The sequence below is a fragment of the Canis lupus genome, chromosome 26 (genome assembly GCF_048164855.1).
Source record: "Canis lupus baileyi chromosome 26, mCanLup2.hap1, whole genome shotgun sequence".
NCBI lineage: Eukaryota > Metazoa > Chordata > Mammalia > Carnivora > Canidae > Canis > Canis lupus.
Window position 1 is genome coordinate 4,816,807 of NC_132863.1, and position 20,168 is coordinate 4,836,974.

General features: G+C 41.8%; 1 protein-coding gene across 8 annotated transcripts in view; it reads left to right on the forward strand.

Moving 5' to 3' along the window:
* The first annotated feature begins 766 nt into the window (after positions 1-766).
* The window catches only part of RALGAPA2 (Ral GTPase activating protein catalytic subunit alpha 2), a 327,019-nt gene continuing 307,617 nt past the window's right edge, over positions 767-20,168 (forward strand). For 3 of the 8 annotated variants that reach the window (XR_012018148.1, XR_012018146.1, XM_072799835.1), the window contains exon 1: positions 11,355-11,585. Coding sequence is in view for 2 of the 8 variants with exons in the window: in XM_072799835.1 (XP_072655936.1) it covers positions 11,480-11,585 (106 nt within the window). In the remaining 6 variants the exon portion in view is untranslated. Of the gene's footprint in view, positions 1,027-11,352; positions 11,586-20,168 lie in introns of those variants that run through there. The other 5 variants (XR_012018149.1, XM_072799834.1, XR_012018147.1 and 2 more) reach the window with 4 other exon arrangements.

Consider the following 20,168-nt stretch of genomic DNA (forward strand, 5'->3'; position numbering starts at 1 on the left):
TTACTTTGTAGTAGGGGAAGTGTAATATAACTGAGTTTATCACACTGTTCTCATTTCAGCAATTCTTTCCTAAGAATACACCTGGGTCTTGTAGCAGAGACTTGGAAAATCCACTAGTATCACCAACAGCTCGTTTATTCCCTAACCCTCAGGACAGCCTTCTTCCCCAGACTCCAAAGTCCAGTGGTTTCTATATGCCTTCAAAAAGGCAGGGGTTCTTGAAGGGTGGTCACCAAAGGATAGTTATGTGAATAACCAGGCAGAAAGATAAATCCTTTAAAGTTTGTAGATAGTAAGATGGAGTCACTTATGTCAAGCCATAATTTATGTCAGGCAGTGATGCCAGCAACCAAGGGCATTGCAGCTAAGACCAGATATTGTCAAAACCAGCAACAGCTGGCATCACCCAGAACTGATAACCAGAAGAGCCAGAGGACATCTCCAAAGGCCCAAGACTCATTAAATCCCTTTAGAAAGGGAAGATTTTTACAGCAAACTGACTATCTAGACACTGACCCTTTCATATCTATGACATCACAAAGGCAGCTGCTGCCAAATACTCTGCCCAATTGATCTCGGAATGTAACAGAGATCCTCTACTGCCAAAACATAATAGGCAGCACATGCCAAGAGCTGACCCAGACCAGACGGAGGACTTATTTCAGCTGCATGCTCACAGGCTGACTTTGCATTTGGTTTGTCCCTGTTCTATCTTGTTTGTTGTGTGACTTGTCTTATGCTTTGCTTTTTGTAACATGTAAGAAGCTAAGTTAACATAGGTGATGAAATGTCATCGAGTTTGGAATATTGAACCTACTTTATAATTATGTTAATCTTGCTTTATGACTGAATGAAGCTGACATTGGGGAAAGACACAGCTTGTGTGTGTGCCTTCATAGCACGCTCACAACAATGTCACAAAGGGACTGAGGATCATGAGGAGCAGCAGTCTCTCCTCATTGAAGAGGCAAGTTTCCTGTGCTTCAAGTCCCCACAGGCTAATAATGCTGCCTAATCAGACAGAAGGTACTGATAGCTCCTTCAAAAAAATTCCCTTTTCCACTGTCATGGTTGATTTTTACAAAATAACTTCCATGGTAGATTCATTAATGGTCATATTAGAGGCTTAAAACTGCTTGTGCAATTGGGTTGGGTTTGCTCGTTTCTGCCCTTTGTCATCACCAGAAGGACATGCCCAGGCTAGTCCACTGGTTTCAGGAGAAGGATGAGAAAAATATGGACCATGGTGGAGTTGCCTCAGTCATTCCATCAAAGGCCACACTAGGTCAGCTAATAGCTTCTGAACACTGAGATAAGTGATCTCAGCCAAGAGCAGCCAAGCCCAACCCAGACTGGGCGAACCCCACAGACCCAAGAGATGAATAAATGTGTACTGGTGTACAGCACTGAAGTTCTGTGGTTAGTTGCCATGTAACACCTTGGTGGTATAGATAATTGATCTGCCCTCTTCCTGACTTTTCTTGAGACTCCATCTATGTTCTTGCCTGCTCACCAGCTGCAAGTAACTACTTACAAGTTCAGTACATATTTAAGTGCTTCCTGTAATAATGAATCGAAAAGTTAATTTCTCAAGTCAATTTCTGGTGACCTGCCTATCTCAGGCTTGCTTGGTGCTTTTCCTATGGATATTCAGTTACCTAGTCTGTAAATACTTCCCAGTGTCCTTTATGGAGACAAACCAAGTTTTCTTTCCTTGTTGCCAGCACCCAAACTCTTGGAGCTACTTCTTCTGTCTGCCTCTACTTCTGGAAGACCCATTCTCCCTCCCTTCCTGTCACCTACATTTCTAATCCTTGGTGAGAAAAGCAATCCCTGTCAGGCCAGTCACCTTCTGGGGGCAAAAATCTCTTTATCATTTAGATATCAGGCTTATTTTGAGTCATAGGGATGAGCTACAGAGAATTTTAGAACCAGAAGGATGTCAGAGATAAGCCACTGGATGCAGTATGTATGGCTTTGTCTAGCTGAGGAGATAAGTTTTCAAGATTTGTTAGTTCCAGATCCTTGGGGCTACCAGCACACACTTCTCTCTTTTAGCTACTTATTGCTATGTAACAAATTATCTCCAAACTTATGGCTCATTACAACCTTTCTGTTTATCTGTTCACAATCCTATAATTTGGGTAAGGCTTGGCTGAGACAGTTCATCTCTGCTCTACATGGCTGGTAGGTTTGACTGGGGCCGAAGGGTACACTTGCAAGATGGTGCCACTCCCATGGCTGAGGAGTTGGTGTTAACTGTTGGCTCAAAGCTCAGCTGACGCTGTTAGCCAGAGGCCTCAGTTCCTTTCTATGTGGTCTCTCCACATGGCTAGATTAGACATCTCACAGGGTGGCAGTCTCCGAATAGTCAAACCTCTTACATGGTGACTGGCTTCTTCCAGTGTGCAAAAATGAAAGCTGCCAGGCCTTCTTAAGGCTTACAATGGAAACTGGCACCCTGTCATTTCCTCTATGTCCTATTGGTTAGGGAAGATTATAGGGATGCCTGGGTGGCTCAGTGGTTGAATGTCTGTCTTTGGCTCAGGGTGTAGTTCTGGATTCCCAGATCGAGTCCCACATCAGGTTCCTTGCATGGAGCCTGCTTCTCCTCCGTCTGCCTGTGTCTCTGCCTCTCTTTCTGTGTCTCTCATGAATAAATATATAAAATCTTTTTTTAAAAAAAGATCATAGAATCAGCTCAGATTCTAGGGGAAAAGAAAAATACAAGGGCATACAAACACTAAGAGTATGGTTCATTGAGAATAACCATTGTAAAAGATTAGCCCACCCTCCTACTCGTTTTTACTAAAGAATGAGCTTCCACTGACCTTTCTAGCCAGCAAATAATGTGGTTAAGGTGAGCATTGGCCTAGAAATCAAGAGACCTGAACTTCTTACATAGCTTGACTATTAATTAACTAGAGATTTGGAGAAGTCGCCTATCTTTGAAGTTTGTCCAGATAAATGTTAAAGGAACCTCTGGTTCTAAAGGCAGAGTATAAAGTCTTGGTAGGTTTCAGTTCCAGCAAGTCTTTATATTCTCCTTCATAAGTCTTTCCCATTCTTTTTGAACTGGTCTATCTTGATCTGCAGTTGCAGGAGACCAACTAAGTCATTTATTTACTTCCTATGCTTTGTTGATCTAAATTATTCTGATTTGTCCTTTTGACCTGCTTCCTGTGAGCTGGATGACCTTGGGCCAGCCACACAACTTCTCTTAGTTTAGACAAAATGAGGATAAAACCCCCAGCTTCATGGGCTGTGTGGCGAGGATTGAATGGGAGAAAGTGCACAAAATTGCTTTGCAAAATAGTACTCAGATGAGATGGCATTGTCCAGTCATCCTAGTGCCACAAGCACCATCATGTCAGATTTAGGTAAGTGTTTCCATCCCTAGTTCTGGTGACAACCAATCACTAGCCAACTTTGGTTCTTATTTCTCCTTTTTCTGATGAGGGAATACATCTGCCAGGCACATTTTACTCTCAAAATGTTCTATGATTCCAGGATTTCCTTGCTGATAACACTTGACAGTTAGGTGAAATTATTTAGCCTACATTTACAGTAGGCAATATCACAACCAGAGCTGAGGTGGAGTGGGGCAGAATTATACAAAGGCAAATTAAATGAGGGGCTTCTCTTAATACTTTCTGAAAGTTAAAAATAAACACAGCTTCATATTTATTTTGTAAGGGTCATCTTCAGTTAGTTTACCCAACCAGATAGTGAGCATCTCAGGAACAAGGGTCATGTCTTTTTTTTTTTTTTTTTAAATCTCTATCTATTCAGTGACTAAAATAAATGACCAGCAGAAAGAAACTCAGCAAATGCTTTTTGAATAGTTGAATGACACAGAAAGTCCTCAGATAATGAAGAGGCTCCAAAAAAAGAGGCTTATTATTTTGATTTTAAAAGTGAACATTTAAGTAATGGAGAAAAATCTCAATTCACATCTTTTGGATAGATTGTTTAAACCAAACCTTTCACACTGTGGGGTGTTACTTTTGTTGTTTTATGACTGTTAGAATGAAATTATGAATTCGATGTGCTATAATCTGATTTATGACTTTCGCTTTTGAAAGGACCCATAAACTATTCATGGGTTTGGTCTAACAGGAACCCGATGAAGTAAAATATGCCCTGGGACTACTGCTGAGTCACACCTGATGTACTTGACCAAGAAGGACATTAAAATGTGATAAAAGTGTGGCCCATGGAGAGGTACTTCAATTCAGAAAAAAGAAGGAAAATAAAAGGATAGAAAGGGAGATACTTAGTAATGTTTCCTGTGACATTTAAATTCTTTGGTGTTGGCTAAACAGAAACAACAATATGGTTCAATTCCTTCCAATTATTCAGTATGATGATTTTAATAATTGTATAATTTGCACATATCCTATGTCTAAGTGACATCAGGGGTTTCCCAGATAAAATTTGGGGAAGAAAACTGTCAGATGTAATTCTTCCTTTAAGATTTACTGAAAGCAGTAAACCGTGTCTTCCAATCATCTTACTGAAGTACTAGATCTTAATTATAAATCAGCTAAGTGGGGCAGCCTGGGTGGCTCAGTGATTTAGCGCCACCTTCGGTCCAGGGTGTGATCCTGGAGACCCGGGATCGAGTCCTACGTTGGGCTCCCTGCATGGAGTCGGCTTCTCCCTCTGCCTCTCTCTGTCTCTCTCCCCCTCCGTGTGTGTGTGTGTCTGTGTGTGTGTGTGTGTGTCTGAATAAATAAACAAATCTTAAAAAAAAATAAATCAGTTAAATGGATGGTCATTTTCATATTCCAGGACACCTGTTAATTTATGTCAAGTGAATCAGAAATGATGATGATTTGCTTTGTTACTGTTTTTGTTATTGTTTACTATTTATTGTTGTTATTTTAGCTACTCAGCATCCAACATCCCTTCCTCCAATAATATACTTCACTGTTTTGGGGGGGTATGTCCTATTCTGTATAGTCTTGGTAGGAGGTAGGTACCTCCTACTTTACAAAAAGGGCTAGCACCTCAGATTTCCTGATTCAGGGCAGCCAGGTGGGTGGACACATGAGGTAGGCATCCATCTAAGGCTTGGCCAATTGGATGTTCTTGGGACTTTGAACTTGGAGATGTTCAGGATGGTGGGAGGTCCTTCATTGTCAAGGAAGCCTTGGCATACTGACCCATGTGCTCGGCTCTATGACTTGTCTGGGCCTCCCAGACTGTTGGGGCCAGGCGGGAAGGGAAACTCCTCAAGATGGCGGATATGCCAAAATGGCTGAGGTTCCTGTCACCACCTCCACTTGGGACGCCAATGGACCAATGACCTGCTGACAGCTTGAGCAGACCCTTACACCTCTCCTTTGGACTTCCCCAACCGAACCCAACGCCCTTCAAACCCCAGAGGAGGAAGTCACCTTTGACTGGTCGAATTGCAATCCTTCCTTTGCATAGTGAGGGTCACTCTGGTTGGATTGCAATCCTTCCTTTGCATATGAGCCAACCAATAGGAAACCGTTCTGCCTTACAACGTTATGTAAACCCCCGGCCACCTTGTCTTGGCGCGACTGACTTCCTCGACTCACTCTCTTTCCCCGGGGAGTCGTGGAACCTCGCCCGAGGGTGCCTGCAATAAAATCTGTTCTTGGACCCTCGCTTGCCTTGGCGGTCTCATTTCCATCTAGTTACTAAAAAAACTTAACACAGACCTCCCTTGGTATCTATTTTTCTAGTTATTTTCCAAGTCCAACCTTCCATTGATTTGAGAGCCTGGCATTCTTTAAATGAATCATAATTACCTAAATAGCCAGTCAATTTCTATTGCTTAAACTGAGAATGCTGTCTGAAAAACCAAGTAAAATCAGTCTCAATTTAGGACATACATTTACATGTAGACTAGTAAAATAATTTGTATTCTTGCTTTGTGGTTGATAAGAATTGTTGTTCTCTAAGAATTATTTTGAAATTGATTTTTTTCTAGAAAATTACAGGAATTTATAAGTAAAACTGTGTGATGGATTTCCTCCATTTTGAACGAGCAGTTTTTGTTGAAATTCTATAATCTACATGCATTTTTAGAAAATCTAGCACCTTGTCCTAAATTAGGGAGTAAATCTTATCTAATATTAAACCTAATGGCATTTTGTGTATTGGAGGAAGAGGTGAGGTAATGAGCACATTTTCACAGGCTTCTCACCCATGAAATTTTATACCTCTCTAGCATTTGTGCATCATCCTTCTATTCAAGTTGATTTACTATTTAGATAGTTTCCATGATTCTTGATTTTTTCCAACATTATTCAAAGATACATTTTTTTTAATTTATAAAAGTTCTTATGATACTTACTTGTGGGCTTATATTTTTCTAATGTTGACATGTTTCCACAATTTACCACTGCAATGTTAATACTGTTGTGATGATAAAAAAAAAAAATATCCAAAGCAGATGACATTGTGGTTTAAACACACAACTGTGAAAACATCTGCTTGACTAAATTTAGAAACATGATGATGTTTTTTCCCTTTAAGGCATTGCTTTGTTATCAAGCGTCCATCAGACATATCAAAACAGCTAGTACTTTTTCAAAAACTTTTTCATGTCTGTCCTGAAGTGAAATTCTCATATAAAATGATTTATAGTCAAGTTTAAAGTTAAATATTAAATCTCCTCATTTGACAGATATTTTGAAAGAAACTATTAAGAGATATTTCTGGAGAAGAAAAAATATATTTTCAGTTTCTACAGTAATATATCATCTGGAAAACGAGGACATTGGGTTTCTTGTATCTCAAGCATTGAGTTTGGCATTTCATTCTTATGAAGGGCCACCCCTTATTTCTTAGGAATTTTAGATAGGTGTAGGTTTTCAGGGTCACAACATGCACATTGAATGAATAAGTCAATATTTCAGGGTAAAAGCCAATATAAGGAAAATTTGAATTTATTAGATTGTAGCTTTTTTTTTTTTTTTAAGAAAATAAGAATGCAAAACTCCAATGATCAAAATAGACTGTCATGGGGGGGGGGGGGGTTGGTCACAAGGGGTTGGCTCTCTGTGGCAACAGAATCTAAATGAAGTTCCGCAGTATGTCTGACATACTAAAAGATCTTACTCCTGAGTACAGGCACAATGAGCTTATCTGATAGGAAAATCTGCAGCTAAAAGTTGAATTTTTCCATATACTAAAATTAATATAATATTCATGACAACTAGGATTAATGTGCGGGCACAAGATATTTTAGTCAATCTGAAAAAAACCAAACCCAAATCCTTCCAAATTGAAAAACTCTGATAAGTGAAAACTAGAAAGTAAAATATATTAACATTTAGGTTATCTGGAAACTAAGAGCTGGCAGGTCTAAGCATATAGAATGATTCCATCTATGGAAGTTAAAAAGACAAATTGTTTCTGATAGCAATGACTGAATTTGGGGGAAAATTGAGGTCAAAATTGGGGGAGAAGATCTACTAGGCATTTCCTTTGTGTCTGCAGCAACACCAATTTAGGAGGCAATGAAGGGGATCACAGTGTGTGTGTGTGTGGGGGGGGGGACAAATATGTTTTCATAAACCATGAATAAGCTGTTTAAAGAAGACAGAGAAGTCTATTTATATTTTAGAAATATTTCTGAGGAAAGAAGGGTAGACTTTTAAAATTTGGATATATAACACATCAGTTAAATTGAAAACATTGCACTAAACAACATTTCCTAATAATCCTGACTGAGAAATTAATGAAGAAATGAATGAATGAGTTTATTTATTTAACAAATATTGACTGAATACTGACACCAGCCCTATGCTGGGCATAGGTCCAACAATGATGAATTATAGAACTGTTTGATAAGTGTTTAACATCAATGATGGTAGGAATTGCAGTTTTCACATGGTCCTTGAAAGATCAATTTTCAGCAAAATAGAAAAGGATGGGAAGTGCAAAACCAGTCATCACAATTTAGCTATATCTATTGTTCAGTAAATATGTGTTAGTTTGAATTTATGTAAATAGTTTACAAAAACAAAATTAAAATCTAAAATTCTATTACAGATAACATCAGGAATTGGCAAGTGTTTCTCTTTATTCTTTGGGAATAAAGAGCTCTTGGTCTCTCATTTCCATCACTCTGTCATGGTTACTTGGGCTCTGTCTTCCTGAACACCTGAATTCAATTTACTGTTATCAGGAAAACATGATGCTTTTCTGGTAAGTGATGTATGGAGGAAATTACAAAGCTCTACAGCCCTTCACTCTTCCCTGTTAGATTCTTGAAACACATGCCCAGTTCAGATCAGGTTCCGCATTTGTTACTGAGAAAGGGTCTTAGCCACCTGAGGGCTCTTACATTCTTTTCTTTTTTACGAAAAGTCCGCCTGGGGGCTCCTGGCTGGCTCAGTCAGTTAGGTGTGTGTCTTCAGCTCCAGTCCTGATCCCGGTGTCCCTGTTTGGAGCCCGCAGGCTCAGCAGGGAGTCTTCTCCTCCTCCTCCTTCTGCCCTTCCCAGTCCCCTGCCCCTCCCCTCCCCCTGCTCCTGCGTGCGCGCTCTCACTCTCTCTCTCTTTCAAATAAATAAACTCTTAAAAAAAAAAATAAGTGTGCCCCAGGGGATCCCTGGGTGGCTCAGTGGTTTAGCGCCTGCCTTTGGCCCAGGGCGTGATCCTGGAGTCCTGGTATCGAGTCCCGCGTCGGGCTCCGGGTGCATGGAGCATGGAGCTTCTTCCTCCTCCTGTGTCTCTGCCTCTCTCTCTCTCTCTATCATAAATAAATAAATCTTAAAAAAGAAAAAAAGTCTGCCCCAAGCAATGTCTTCTACCTGAAACACTCACCTAGGACATGGAAAAAATTCTTTTGAATATCATTATGGATTCCTGAATTTTATGTATTCAAAGTGTTATAATTAATATCATTCATTCTGATCTTGCTAGACAGTCACAGTGGGTTCTCTCCAGCATCTGGTGGCATTCATTTTCTACGACTGCTGCAACAAACTACCACAAACTAGGTGGCTTAAACTAACAGAAATTTATTTTCTCATAGTTCTTAAGTTCAGAAGTTTTAAACTTTATTATGTTTATCTATCATTTATTAATTATCTTCATTTATTGGTGAAAGTGGGACATTAATTCAACAGCATGTAAGTGTCTGAAAAATGCTTGGCACTCTGAACCTCCAGAAATAAAGAATTAATTACAAAGATGGTAAAGTCCTCAAGGAGTTCACAGTTCTGTAGGAATGATTTTTTGAAAGCAACAGAAAATGACAAGTATTTTTCTTTTATTTTTGTTTCATGTGGAATATTAAACATGGGTTTATAGGCATCGAAGTAATGATTTATATTTCTTGCTTTTTTAGAGAAATCCTGGAGTTCTACATTTTCATCAGTAAGCAAAGGTTAGGTATAATGGATGAGATGCATTCAAAGCATGAATGCCTGTTTTTGGTGTTACCAACTTTTCACAGTGTCACATGTTTACTTTATGTTGTCCCTTACCTCTTCATTTATTTAGTTGTTCTGTCCCTCAACTAGATTGAAAGCCTTGGAGGACAGGAGACTACATCTTATACATCTTTTTATCTCCAAGGTTTAGATTCATGCCTTGCACATAGGTCAGTAAATGTTTGATGACAATGACAGGTTGCTGTATGATAGACAATTTGAATTCCCTAAGACAGGTGCATCCTATTTTTTCAATTAAAGGTGTCTTCTTCTAAGGGAACAGGGCAGTGAATACTGTGACATACTATGCATAACCAGGTACAGGCTAAGTACTGTGATGATAGCACCCAAAATGGCTTAAAGGAAAAGGTTATTTCTCTCTTGCAATAGTCTTGGAGGGTTTGTGGCCCTTTTCAAGGGGTCATCTGGGGACCCAGGCTGGCATCATCTTGAGTAGGGCTTCCTATGCTAGATTCATCTAGATCTGAGATTCACCCATGTTACTGGGTTTATCAGTAGTCCATTCCTTTTTATAGCTAAATAATATTTCTTTGCATGAAGATGTCCTAGTGCTATCAAGGCTATTTTGACAACTCTAAAAATAGAGAGGCTCTAACAACTAGAAGATATGTTTTTGCATGCCTGGATGAGATAAATAGGACTATTTTAGCTTTTATTCCATTTTATTTAACAAACTTTTACTGAGTGCTTCTAGAGGTCAAATATTATGCCAGTTATGAGAATACAAAGCTATGTAAATCTCTGGCTTTCACCCCAAGTTACAGGTTTCCCTTGGAGGAGAAAAAGTTGTGTTGTTCCAATTGGAGAGGAAGCACATGATTTTAAAAAGCCAGCATAAGCACTTTCTCAAATATTGTCAAAATTTGGAGCATGGAAGGATCCAGATGCCAGTAAATTATCGTATAGATCTATTGTAAGAAACCTCCAGGCCATCTTCCAAAGAGTTTTGCTCGAGGTTACAGGCACCTAACCTTAAAAAGCATACCAACTTGAGAGTCAGGTCCCTCAGGTTCCATTTCTGGTTCTGCTCCTGGATTGCTATGTGGCTTTGCACAATACAGAGAACGTGCACTTCCTACAAAGAAAGAAACAAGATCCTGAGGAGCCCTCTGAGTAAGAGAACCTCATAACCCAAGTGAAGTTGGATCTCAGGGACCAAGGGGATTGGCTGGACTCCTTACCCAGAGTCTAGGGATGCCCTTCCTGCTGCCAAAGCCATTAATTTTAGTGTGAAGGTCCATTAATTTTAGTGGAGGTCCGATTTTAGCATGGTCAAAGGGAATTCAATTTCCTCCCTGGTGTGAGTTCAGAAGTCAAAACGAAAAATGGTTTGCACTTTAGGAGCCTTGAAACTTTTCTTACTGAGATGTTCTTGTGGTTCACATTGCACTAGAAGTAACTGGGTTGGTAATATACACCAAGGAGTGAAGGTTTGCGAGCTCAGGGCCTCTTGGGGAAGTAGGCGGATGGATGCTGTCCAGCAGCTTGGGGGACCCTCCGAAGTTGTCACGGCACCCGCCCCCCACTGGAGAACTACATTTCCCTGGAGGCCTTGCGGCCCACAGCCCGGTGAGGAAAAACGTGCTCAGACCCAGCCTATTGACTCTCATCGTGCCTAAGACGCGCCAGCCTGATTGGAGGGCTGTGTCGCAGTGCATCTTGGGACTTGTAGTACAGCGTGTTTATGGGTCAAGCTTCTCTGCGATTCGCGGCGGCGCTGCGGCGCTCCGGGCGCGCCCCCGAGAGGCGGGTCCAAACCGTGTGCGCGTGCGCCGCGCCCGCAGGGCTGGCCGGCACCTCCCGCGGGGCGGGGCCGCCGGTTCCGCGTCTACACCGCTTTCCTGCCCCGCCCTTCGCCGAGGCCGGCCCGCCCCTCCTTCCCGGAGCCACAGCTGAAGCGGCGGCGGCGGCGGCGGCGGCGGCCCGGCGGGGGGCGGCGGGGGCTCGCGCGACACGCGCCGAACCAGCCCGTATGCGGTGACTCGCGCGGCGCAGGCGCCTCCTGTGCTGCCGGCGGGCCCGGGTTTCCCGCGGCGGGATGTTCTCCCGAAGGAGCCACGGGGATGTGAAGAAGTCCGCGCAGAAGGTGCTGGACCCCAAGAAGGACGTGCTGACGCGCCTGAAGCACCTGCGGGCGCTGCTGGGTGAGGCGCGCCGCGGGGCGCGGGGCTGGGCTCGCGGGTGGTTCGCGGGGCGCGGGGCGCGGGGGGCGGGGGGCGGGGGCGGCGGCGGCGGCGGCGAGGACCTTCCTCCCCGGGGCCCAGCATTGTTCCCGCGGGCAGGTGTAGGCTGTCGCCGGGTTCGCGCGGGGCCACCCGAGGCCGGCGGCGCCGTGACCCCTGCCCAGCCCCTCCCCTCCGGGCGCCCTGCGCACACGCACAGCGGCCGCCTCCTCGCTCGTTTTGTGATTTCGGGGTTTGACGCCCCGGGTAGACTGAGTCTCCAGGTGTGCCCAGCATCTCCTGAATTGTCATCTCTTAAGCGGGCCCCCGCCCCTTACATTTTATTTTTACTTTTGGGTCGGAGTCTTCAAATAGACTGGGACTCGAAGTGCTCGCAAGATAAATTTGAGTTAGCTGTTCCCTCTCCCCATGCTCCTCCTTTTATTTTCATTTTTTATTTAGGGTCTGGCTGCTTGTGTTTCTTTGTGTGCTGGGGTGAAGAGGGCTCCTGCGGTGTGCTGGCAAGGAGGGGTGGCTCTCCTGGGGTCAAAGAGGCTGCCCGCGTGACGGCGATAGCCCTTCGCCTTCTCCCATTGTTAGGGACTGCTGGGGGGAGGTTCCGTGGAGCCTCGGGGCCTGCCGTTGACCTGTGATGAAGCTCATCCTGTGGCTGCGAAGTGTCCACAGGGCTTCCTGTCACCCGCTGCATGTGATCTCTAGCTGCTTTGCTAGGCTGTTTTGTTTTCTGTTTTCTTACCTACCTAGTCTGAAGTTTTGTTTAGGACCAAACACCTGTGCAGTCTCTAGTGGTTTTTTTTTGGGGGGGGAGGGGGGGCTAAGAAAAGGACACCTTGTTTCTTCTATATATATTTTTATTCTTAAAGTGAGCAGGAATCACATAGTCTTAATGTGTCTGTTCACTTGAGGAAATACGAAAAAAAGAATTCATTTTATACGAGAGAACTTTAAATGAAAATCTTGTTCGTGAGATTAAAAGTTGCTAATTATTTCTATTTATACTCTGTGAAGTACCTCTGAGGAAACACACATACACACCTACTCATCTACACACCTACCTGGTTCCCCAAGCAAATTTAGGGTCTCAGATTCCTTGAGATTTATACTGTTGTTCACTTTGGAATGAAATGTAAATTAATTACTTATTGCTACAGGGATTAGTTTTCAAGAGTTTTGGAAGTGAAGGGTAGTTGTCCTTGGTAAATTGAACTGTCTGCTACCTGTAGTAAAATCTCATGCACACACAGGTTGCATTGTGCAGAGTTCTTAGTAGTGACTGATTAACACCTACTGCAGGAACATTTTTGATAAAGGAGAGTTGAACAGTATTTTAAAGCATTTGAGACTCTGGGACTTTCTGTGGTAGAGAATTTGAACTTTTGTTCTGTCCAAGTCTGCAGGATTAAATTGGCTACATTTTGTAAAGGCAAAATCATTAAACCTAGATCAGTTTGGTTTCTTAGAGATGCACAGTACATTGTTACCATTCTGAGAAAGTAGTTTTCAAGGCTGTGTGTGGTTTCACTTTAGGGTGCATTGTCTTATATTGAGGAACTTTTTTTTTTTTTTTTCATGTCATTGAGCTCATTATGATCTCAGTTTTGTAGCTTAGATTCTTTGATATTAAGTTGTGGGGTTTTTTTGTGGACACATATGTTTGTGGAATGACCCAGGGTCCTTTATTGCTGTAATTTTTATCCATAGGGACTAGGTTTTTGTAAATGTGTCTGAAGAATTCTATTCATAATGCCTAACAAAGTTTCGCTAACCACGAAAGACTTTAAAAGAAAAACAGTACATTAATGTATCAGTTCCTAGCACATCATGTACCTTATTTGTTTGCTACTTAAGAAAAAGCCTACTTAGAAAAAAAGGCCTCTTGATCTGATAGGAATTAGCCAAGATCAAGAAAACTATTTGAAGGAAATGAATGGATATTATTGTATTTTTATTTGCATATTTATGTAATATTCTAGCTTTTCACATATTTTGTCCTCAAGCGATAATAAAGATGTTCTTTTTTTTTTTTTTTTTTTTTTTACATACAAAGATGATACCATTGACCTAGATTTGCTGCCTGTGGCTGCATCACTCTGGCTGGTTAATAGCCTGTCTTTGAACCTCAGTTTCTTTATTTTGTCAAAGGAGTATGGTAATGACTACCTTGTAAAGGTTATTGCGAGTATAACGTATAAACTACTTCAGCTTGTGGCAGGCATGTAACAGTTTCCTCTCCTATTACTTGCCTCCCATCCTTAATAGGATAGGTCAAGTATTTTGATAGGTAGTTTCCCACTCCTCCCCCCCCCCCTTTTTTTTTTAGATTTTATTTATTTATTCATGAGACACACACACACAGAGAGAGAGAGAGAGAGAGAGAGAGGCAGAGACACAGGCAGAGGGAGAAGCAGGCTCCATGCAGGGAACCTGATGTGGGACTCGATCCTGGGTCTCTGGAATCACGCCCTGGGCAAAGGCAGGCACTAAACCACTGAGCCACCCAGGGATTCCCCCCCCACACACACACACCCTTTATACCTGTTAATTTGTTCTCTCTTTATAAAAATTAGTCCGTATTTAAGACAACTGGCTGAGAAACACACAGTGAACCATGGAAAGTAGAGTATTTCAGGATCCCTGGGTGGCTTAGCGGTTTGGTGCCTGCCTTTGGCCTGGGGTGTGATCCTGGGGTCCCAGGATCAAGTCCCACGTTGGGCTCCCTGCATGGAGCCTGCTTCTCCCTCTGCCTATGTCTCTGCCTCTCTCTCTCTCTCTATGTCTCTCATGAATAAATAAATAAAATCTTAAAAAAAAAAAAAAGTAGAGTATTTCTCATTCATGGTAATGGCTCCAGTTAGAACTTGCTTAGTTACTTTCATCCTGCTTTGTATTGTAGATTGGCTTGATATTATTAACTTCATTTTTTTTTTTTAAGATTTTGTTTATTCATGAGAGATAGAAGGAGGCAGAGACATAGAGGGGGAAGCAGACTCCCCACAGGGAGCATGATGTGGGACTTTATCCTAGGACCCTGGGATCACAACTGGAGCCAAAGGTAGATGCTCAACCACTGAGCCACTCAAGTGCCCCAACTTTATTTTACAAAGTGGGAGACTGAGTCCCAGGCAGACATTACAAGGGCCAAGCCATGGACTAAATGGTCTGTATGTATTATGTTACTTACAGGTAGAGCAAAGATCTTTCAGGTCCCCTGACTTCCAGTTCTCCCTGCGTTGTTGAAATCATCAATGGGAGAGTAAATGAGTAAACAAAACAAAATAGAAATCCACCCAAAATCTGTGTATTGCTGTCTTGTTCTAGCAAAGATTCCATGTTTTTTTTTTTTTTTTTAGATTCCATGTTTAATTAAAAATTAAGTGCTTACTATGAGTCCCTAAATAGAAATGGTATTGATGTAGCAGGAAGAATTAATGTAATAGTAAGCATATAGTATGGTATGTAATTAGATAGTGGCTTATATTGTGGACTTCTTTATAGGATTTCAAAGGGTCAAAAAAGATCATTAAGCATGGTACAAACAGAAGAGCATCTTGAAGGAAGTTTTACTCATTCTGGTCCCTGAAGGATGGTTAGACTAGCTCTGTCCAGTAGAAATATAATCTGAGTTACAAGTTTAATGTAACTTAAAATTTTCTAGTAGTCACATTTAAAAAAGTAAAAAGAAACAGCTGACATTAATTTTAATAATGCATTTTATTTAATCCTGCAGATCTAATGTAAATTATACCAACAGGTAATCAATATAAAATAATAATATTTTTTACATTCTGTTTTTCATACCAAGTCTTTGAAATCCAGTGTGTATTGTATACTTCTAACACATCTCATTTCAAACTGCGTTTTAAGAGCTCGGTAGCCTCATGTGGCTAGTGGCTGCATACTGGACAGAGCAAGGTTAGGACAGGGGGAGGGCAGCTCTGAGCAAGGGGAGATGGGAGCTGATAGTGGAAATACACATAGCAATGATATAGAAAGGTGAGGAACACTAATCTGCATCTTCCTCCTGTCCAATGAGGGAGTCACGGGGTGATGTTAGTCATGAGGTGGAGTGCTAGAACTCTTGCCCTGTGGGTGTTCACAGTGTCAGATGTGTGACCAGAGTGCTGTGTAGGCCAGATGTAGGGGCAGGAGAATGAGTTGGACTGGGAGATCTTGGTGAGGGTAGAAGAGTGGTGGCCTGAGTGGCAGAAGCTGAGGCACTTTGGGGGTCAGATCAGAAAAGGTCTTGTTTGTCTGAATTGGAAGCTCATATCTTACCTTGCATGTGAGAGGGCCTGTTGGAAGAACTCTTAGTAGGTCAAATGATAAGATTTGAGAGCTGCCTCTCTGTCTGCAGAGCCAGGAAAATAGATTGAGGGGAGTGACACAGCTGACAGCAAAGGAACAGACAAATGACAAGAGTCTGAAATAAGATGCTCCATAAATGGAGAGGAGGGGTGGGATTTCAAAGGACAAATGCAGCAGGAACTAGTGATTGTCTCGGTGAAGTAATGAAACTGAGGTTCGCAGAAGCCAGACGAGGAGTGATCAATCTGAAGGAGAAGAGATCTGGGATAAGAGGCCATAGTCAAGTCAAATCATGTGACATCAGGGTTTGGGCCAAATATTTGGACCCAGAGTGGAGAGAACAGTCTCTCACAAATGCTCTGTATATACTGAGTCAAGTGGAACATTTTGGTATATTTCTTTTTAAGCATCTGTTACTTTAGGTAGGGACAAGTTCACTTACAATTTTAAATGTTGCCATTTAAACTCATTTTATTATTAGCATTTTCCTACCTTTTTTTTCCCCTCTCATTTTTATTAACTATAAACAGTTGTTGAAACTGTGTACTGTAAGTTAGCTTGCCATTTCCTGAATGGTTAAATTGTTTCCTTCCTTTCTCTCTTTCTTCTTTCTCTGATATAATACTGCTCTAAACATCTTGGGAAGCAGCTTTTTCTATATTTTGTGTTATTTCCTTAGAACAGATTCCACTGAAGTCAAACTGCTGAATTTGAACATGTTTATGACTTGATTCACTGTGCTCTTTCCTAAGTGTTGCTCCCAATGAGCCTGCTAGCAGCAAGAATTTCCACTCTAGTCTGGCTAGCAATAAACATATTTGTGTAATTTGATAATTGGAGGTAGGCATTTTTGAGGATGGAGGTGTCAGGGATAGGGCCAGAGGAGTTGGGAGGAGATCCTGGCCAATGATAGGGGAAGATGAGTTTGGTGTTAGGGGTGTTGAGTTTGAGAAAAGGGCAAGATTCAAGTGGGAGTGTCTAAGAGATTGTTGGACATGGGGTCTGGAGATTAATAAGAGGATAGAAAGCTATGGTATGGTTGTTTATTGGCATCTGGTTCCATCAGATCTCCCCACAACCTCTGATGCAGATAGTGTTCCTACCCTCAGCTTATATATAGATGAAGAAACTGAGGCTTAGTGAGCTTAAGCTCACAAGTAGTTAACTACTTGTCTGTCAGCACCCAGTTGATAAGTGGCAGAGCTGGGACTCCCGATTATAAAGCCCATGTTTTGCCTCTACTAGTTATCTGACTCAAAAGTATATTTATATATCAGAAAATATATTTACACACCACAGTGAATGTTAACATATAAACAAAAGCCCAGGGATTTTTGCATGTCTCCCAAAATGTTGCTGGGACTTGTGCTGCTCTCTTCCTGGTCTGTTTTACTAGATTCTTCTAGGGAGACTTGAGACAATATTTGATTGCAGCATGGCAGAAGATAAAAAGACTTCTTTTGTGTTCATTGGCCTCTCTCTGCCCTTGGTGGGCTTAGCAGGTGGTAAAATATTTGGATGGGCATTAGTGCCAACCAGAGCAAAGCCTGAGCTGTAATTTCAGGCTCTTCAGGTAGTCTTATATGTTCTTTATTTTTTAACCTGGTTTGAAGCAAAGTCATTTTGCCATAATGCTCCCTTTGCCAATTTTTCATCAGTTACTAACATTTTATATCTGTAACCTCTGGAATGTAAGATGAGCTTTGGACTCAAGTACGTGTAACACAAATACACCAATCCCTGCCTCTAGGGCTCAGGGATGTCTGGACTTCTGAGGCAAGAAGGGTGGACCTAGGATAAAAGTCCAGTCGAGCTCAGATGTTTTGTTTGGGACAACTGGAAAAGGCTAGCTTCCTCCTTTTATTCTGGGAAGAGAGAGAATTGATAGATCCAGAATAGTTTGATGTAAACTTTTGTAATTTGTACTTTTATTTTGTTTGTAAGTGCTTTACTTGCAACAGGGAATAAATACTTTTACTAGCTATTTAGAGTACTGATTTTTCCAGAGATAAAACTGTAGAGAATTGTTTATTTAAAAAAATTCACTTTCAAAATAGCAAATTGATTCAATTTAAATTTAAAAAATTTTTTAAAGGAGAGATATGTTATTGTACTATAAAATTAGGAATAATATATAAATGTGATAAACGACTATCCTGTCTTTGCGTTTTAAAAAATTTCAGTTCCACAGACATTTTTTTCAAGAGTGTATGGGTGAGTGCATATGTGTGTACGTCTGTGTGTGTGTGTGTGTGTGTGTGTGTGTATGTCTATCTGCTCAGGAGGGCTGTGGATTCAGATATTCTTAAGGCAGAAGCCCAGGACTTGTAGTTTAATAGGAGAGGTAGACACATAAATAACTGCATTTCCCATCTCAGTGGAGGGGATGAAACTGTAGAGGTGGCCACACATGGTGCAGAGGCCCAGCAGAGAGGCCTCTGGGAGAGGTCTCCAGTGCTTCATGAAGGGGGAGAAGGTCTGAGGTGGGTTTGGAATAACGAACACAGGATTTCCCAGGTGCACAAGTTGGGGATGATGGGACTGCAGAGAGAAACTTGCGTGAAGGTAATGGTGTGGACACCATGGAGTTAAATGTACAGTAGCCTTTATCCTGTGGTATAGGTAGATGTTTGGAATCAGAAAGACGTAAGTAGAGAATAGGAGCCAAATTCTATGTGTCACCTTGGTGAGTGGCTCAGATGCCCTGAGATTTAAAACACGGGTGCTGGGAGAGTAAGAGCTCCCATCCTTTTGGATTGCAAACCCTAAGGGTATAGCATGGGCTGCCAGTGTTTATCTTTCCCCAGCATGGAGGGAACCTGCCTCAAATTGAATTCATAATCAGGAGGGAATAGGACAGAGAGATGGAAGGTGAGCTGAAAGGGTCAGCCATGTCTGTGCCATCTCCACTCCTGAGCTTCTCGCTTAAGGTGCTGGTAACACCCTGTTTTTGCTTTAGCTAGCTTAAGTTATATTTCTGAGTCTTGAAATGGAAAGAGTACAGATTAATATGTCAGGAAGAGAGGGGGAAATCCCAGATCAGGGATGGGTGGGTAGGTGCACATGTGTAGATACTTTTTATATTTAAAAGCTGAGCAAATTTGAGTGTGTATATATATATGTATATGAAGGAAGTAATATATATGAAGGAACTAATACAAGAGCAAAACTGAAGGAGAGGGAATAAAAATGGAGAAAGGTGTGGTCTGCAGTCAGATCAAGAGTGTGGGGCAGGAGATCAGATGGCTTGACAAGAGGGACACCGCTTCTTGTAAGGCCACTTGGAGGAAGTAGGAATGGGGTGCTAAATGTGGAGGGAGCTCTAACACCATGGCTTCTGTTTTCCTGGCAAAGGTAAGAGGTAGGTAGAGCTGCTGAGCCAGTTTTCTTGCTGGTGTAGTGATAGGAACTGAGGATGTCTTGTTCCCTCTCCTGTGCCATGCATCCCTTTAAAATAAGAGAAATATTGTAATCTGTAAGATTTGTTGTTGTTATTGTTCTTTTGGGGAGCGATCTTATTAATGCAATTAACTTATATATTCAGTGCTTGGCCAGAAGGGGGGGTAATGTACATATGTAAAACAAGGACAGTTTAGGTAGTGCAGATATTATCTGGCCTTCCACTTGGTGACCATGTGTCCCAGATTGGCAGCAGATGGGACCAGGGAAATGCTGTGTTCTCAGTGGTCTTCTTTTTTTCTTCACACCTCTGGCTGTGGAACCATTTGACCTACTGGGTGTGGTTCTAGTGGTTAGGGGTAATTTTGCTCATCTCCATTTTTGCCTTTAATATGGCTTAACCTCAGATAAGATGTAACTTGACTGTACTGATTGCTCATATGCATGTGGCACCTTACACTTTTGCAAAATGTTTTCTCATATTCTCATTGGTTCAATGTGCTGCCTTATGCTACCAGTTCAGAAAGGACTTCACCTTCTAGATTCTTAAACCTTGTTTTTGAGTTAGTTCTGAATCCCCATTTCAAATCTTTAAGTGTGATTTTTACAAAAGAGATATTTCATCACCATTTTTATATCTTTTGTATTGTTTTGTTTATTTATTTATTTACTTTTAAAGATTTTATTTATTCACGAGACACACACACACACACACACACACAGAGGCAGAGACACAGGCAGAGGGAGAAGCAGGCTCCATGCAGGGAGCCCGACGTGGGACTCTATCCCAGGTCTCCAGGATCACACCCTGGGCCAAAGGTGCCACTAAACCACTGAGCC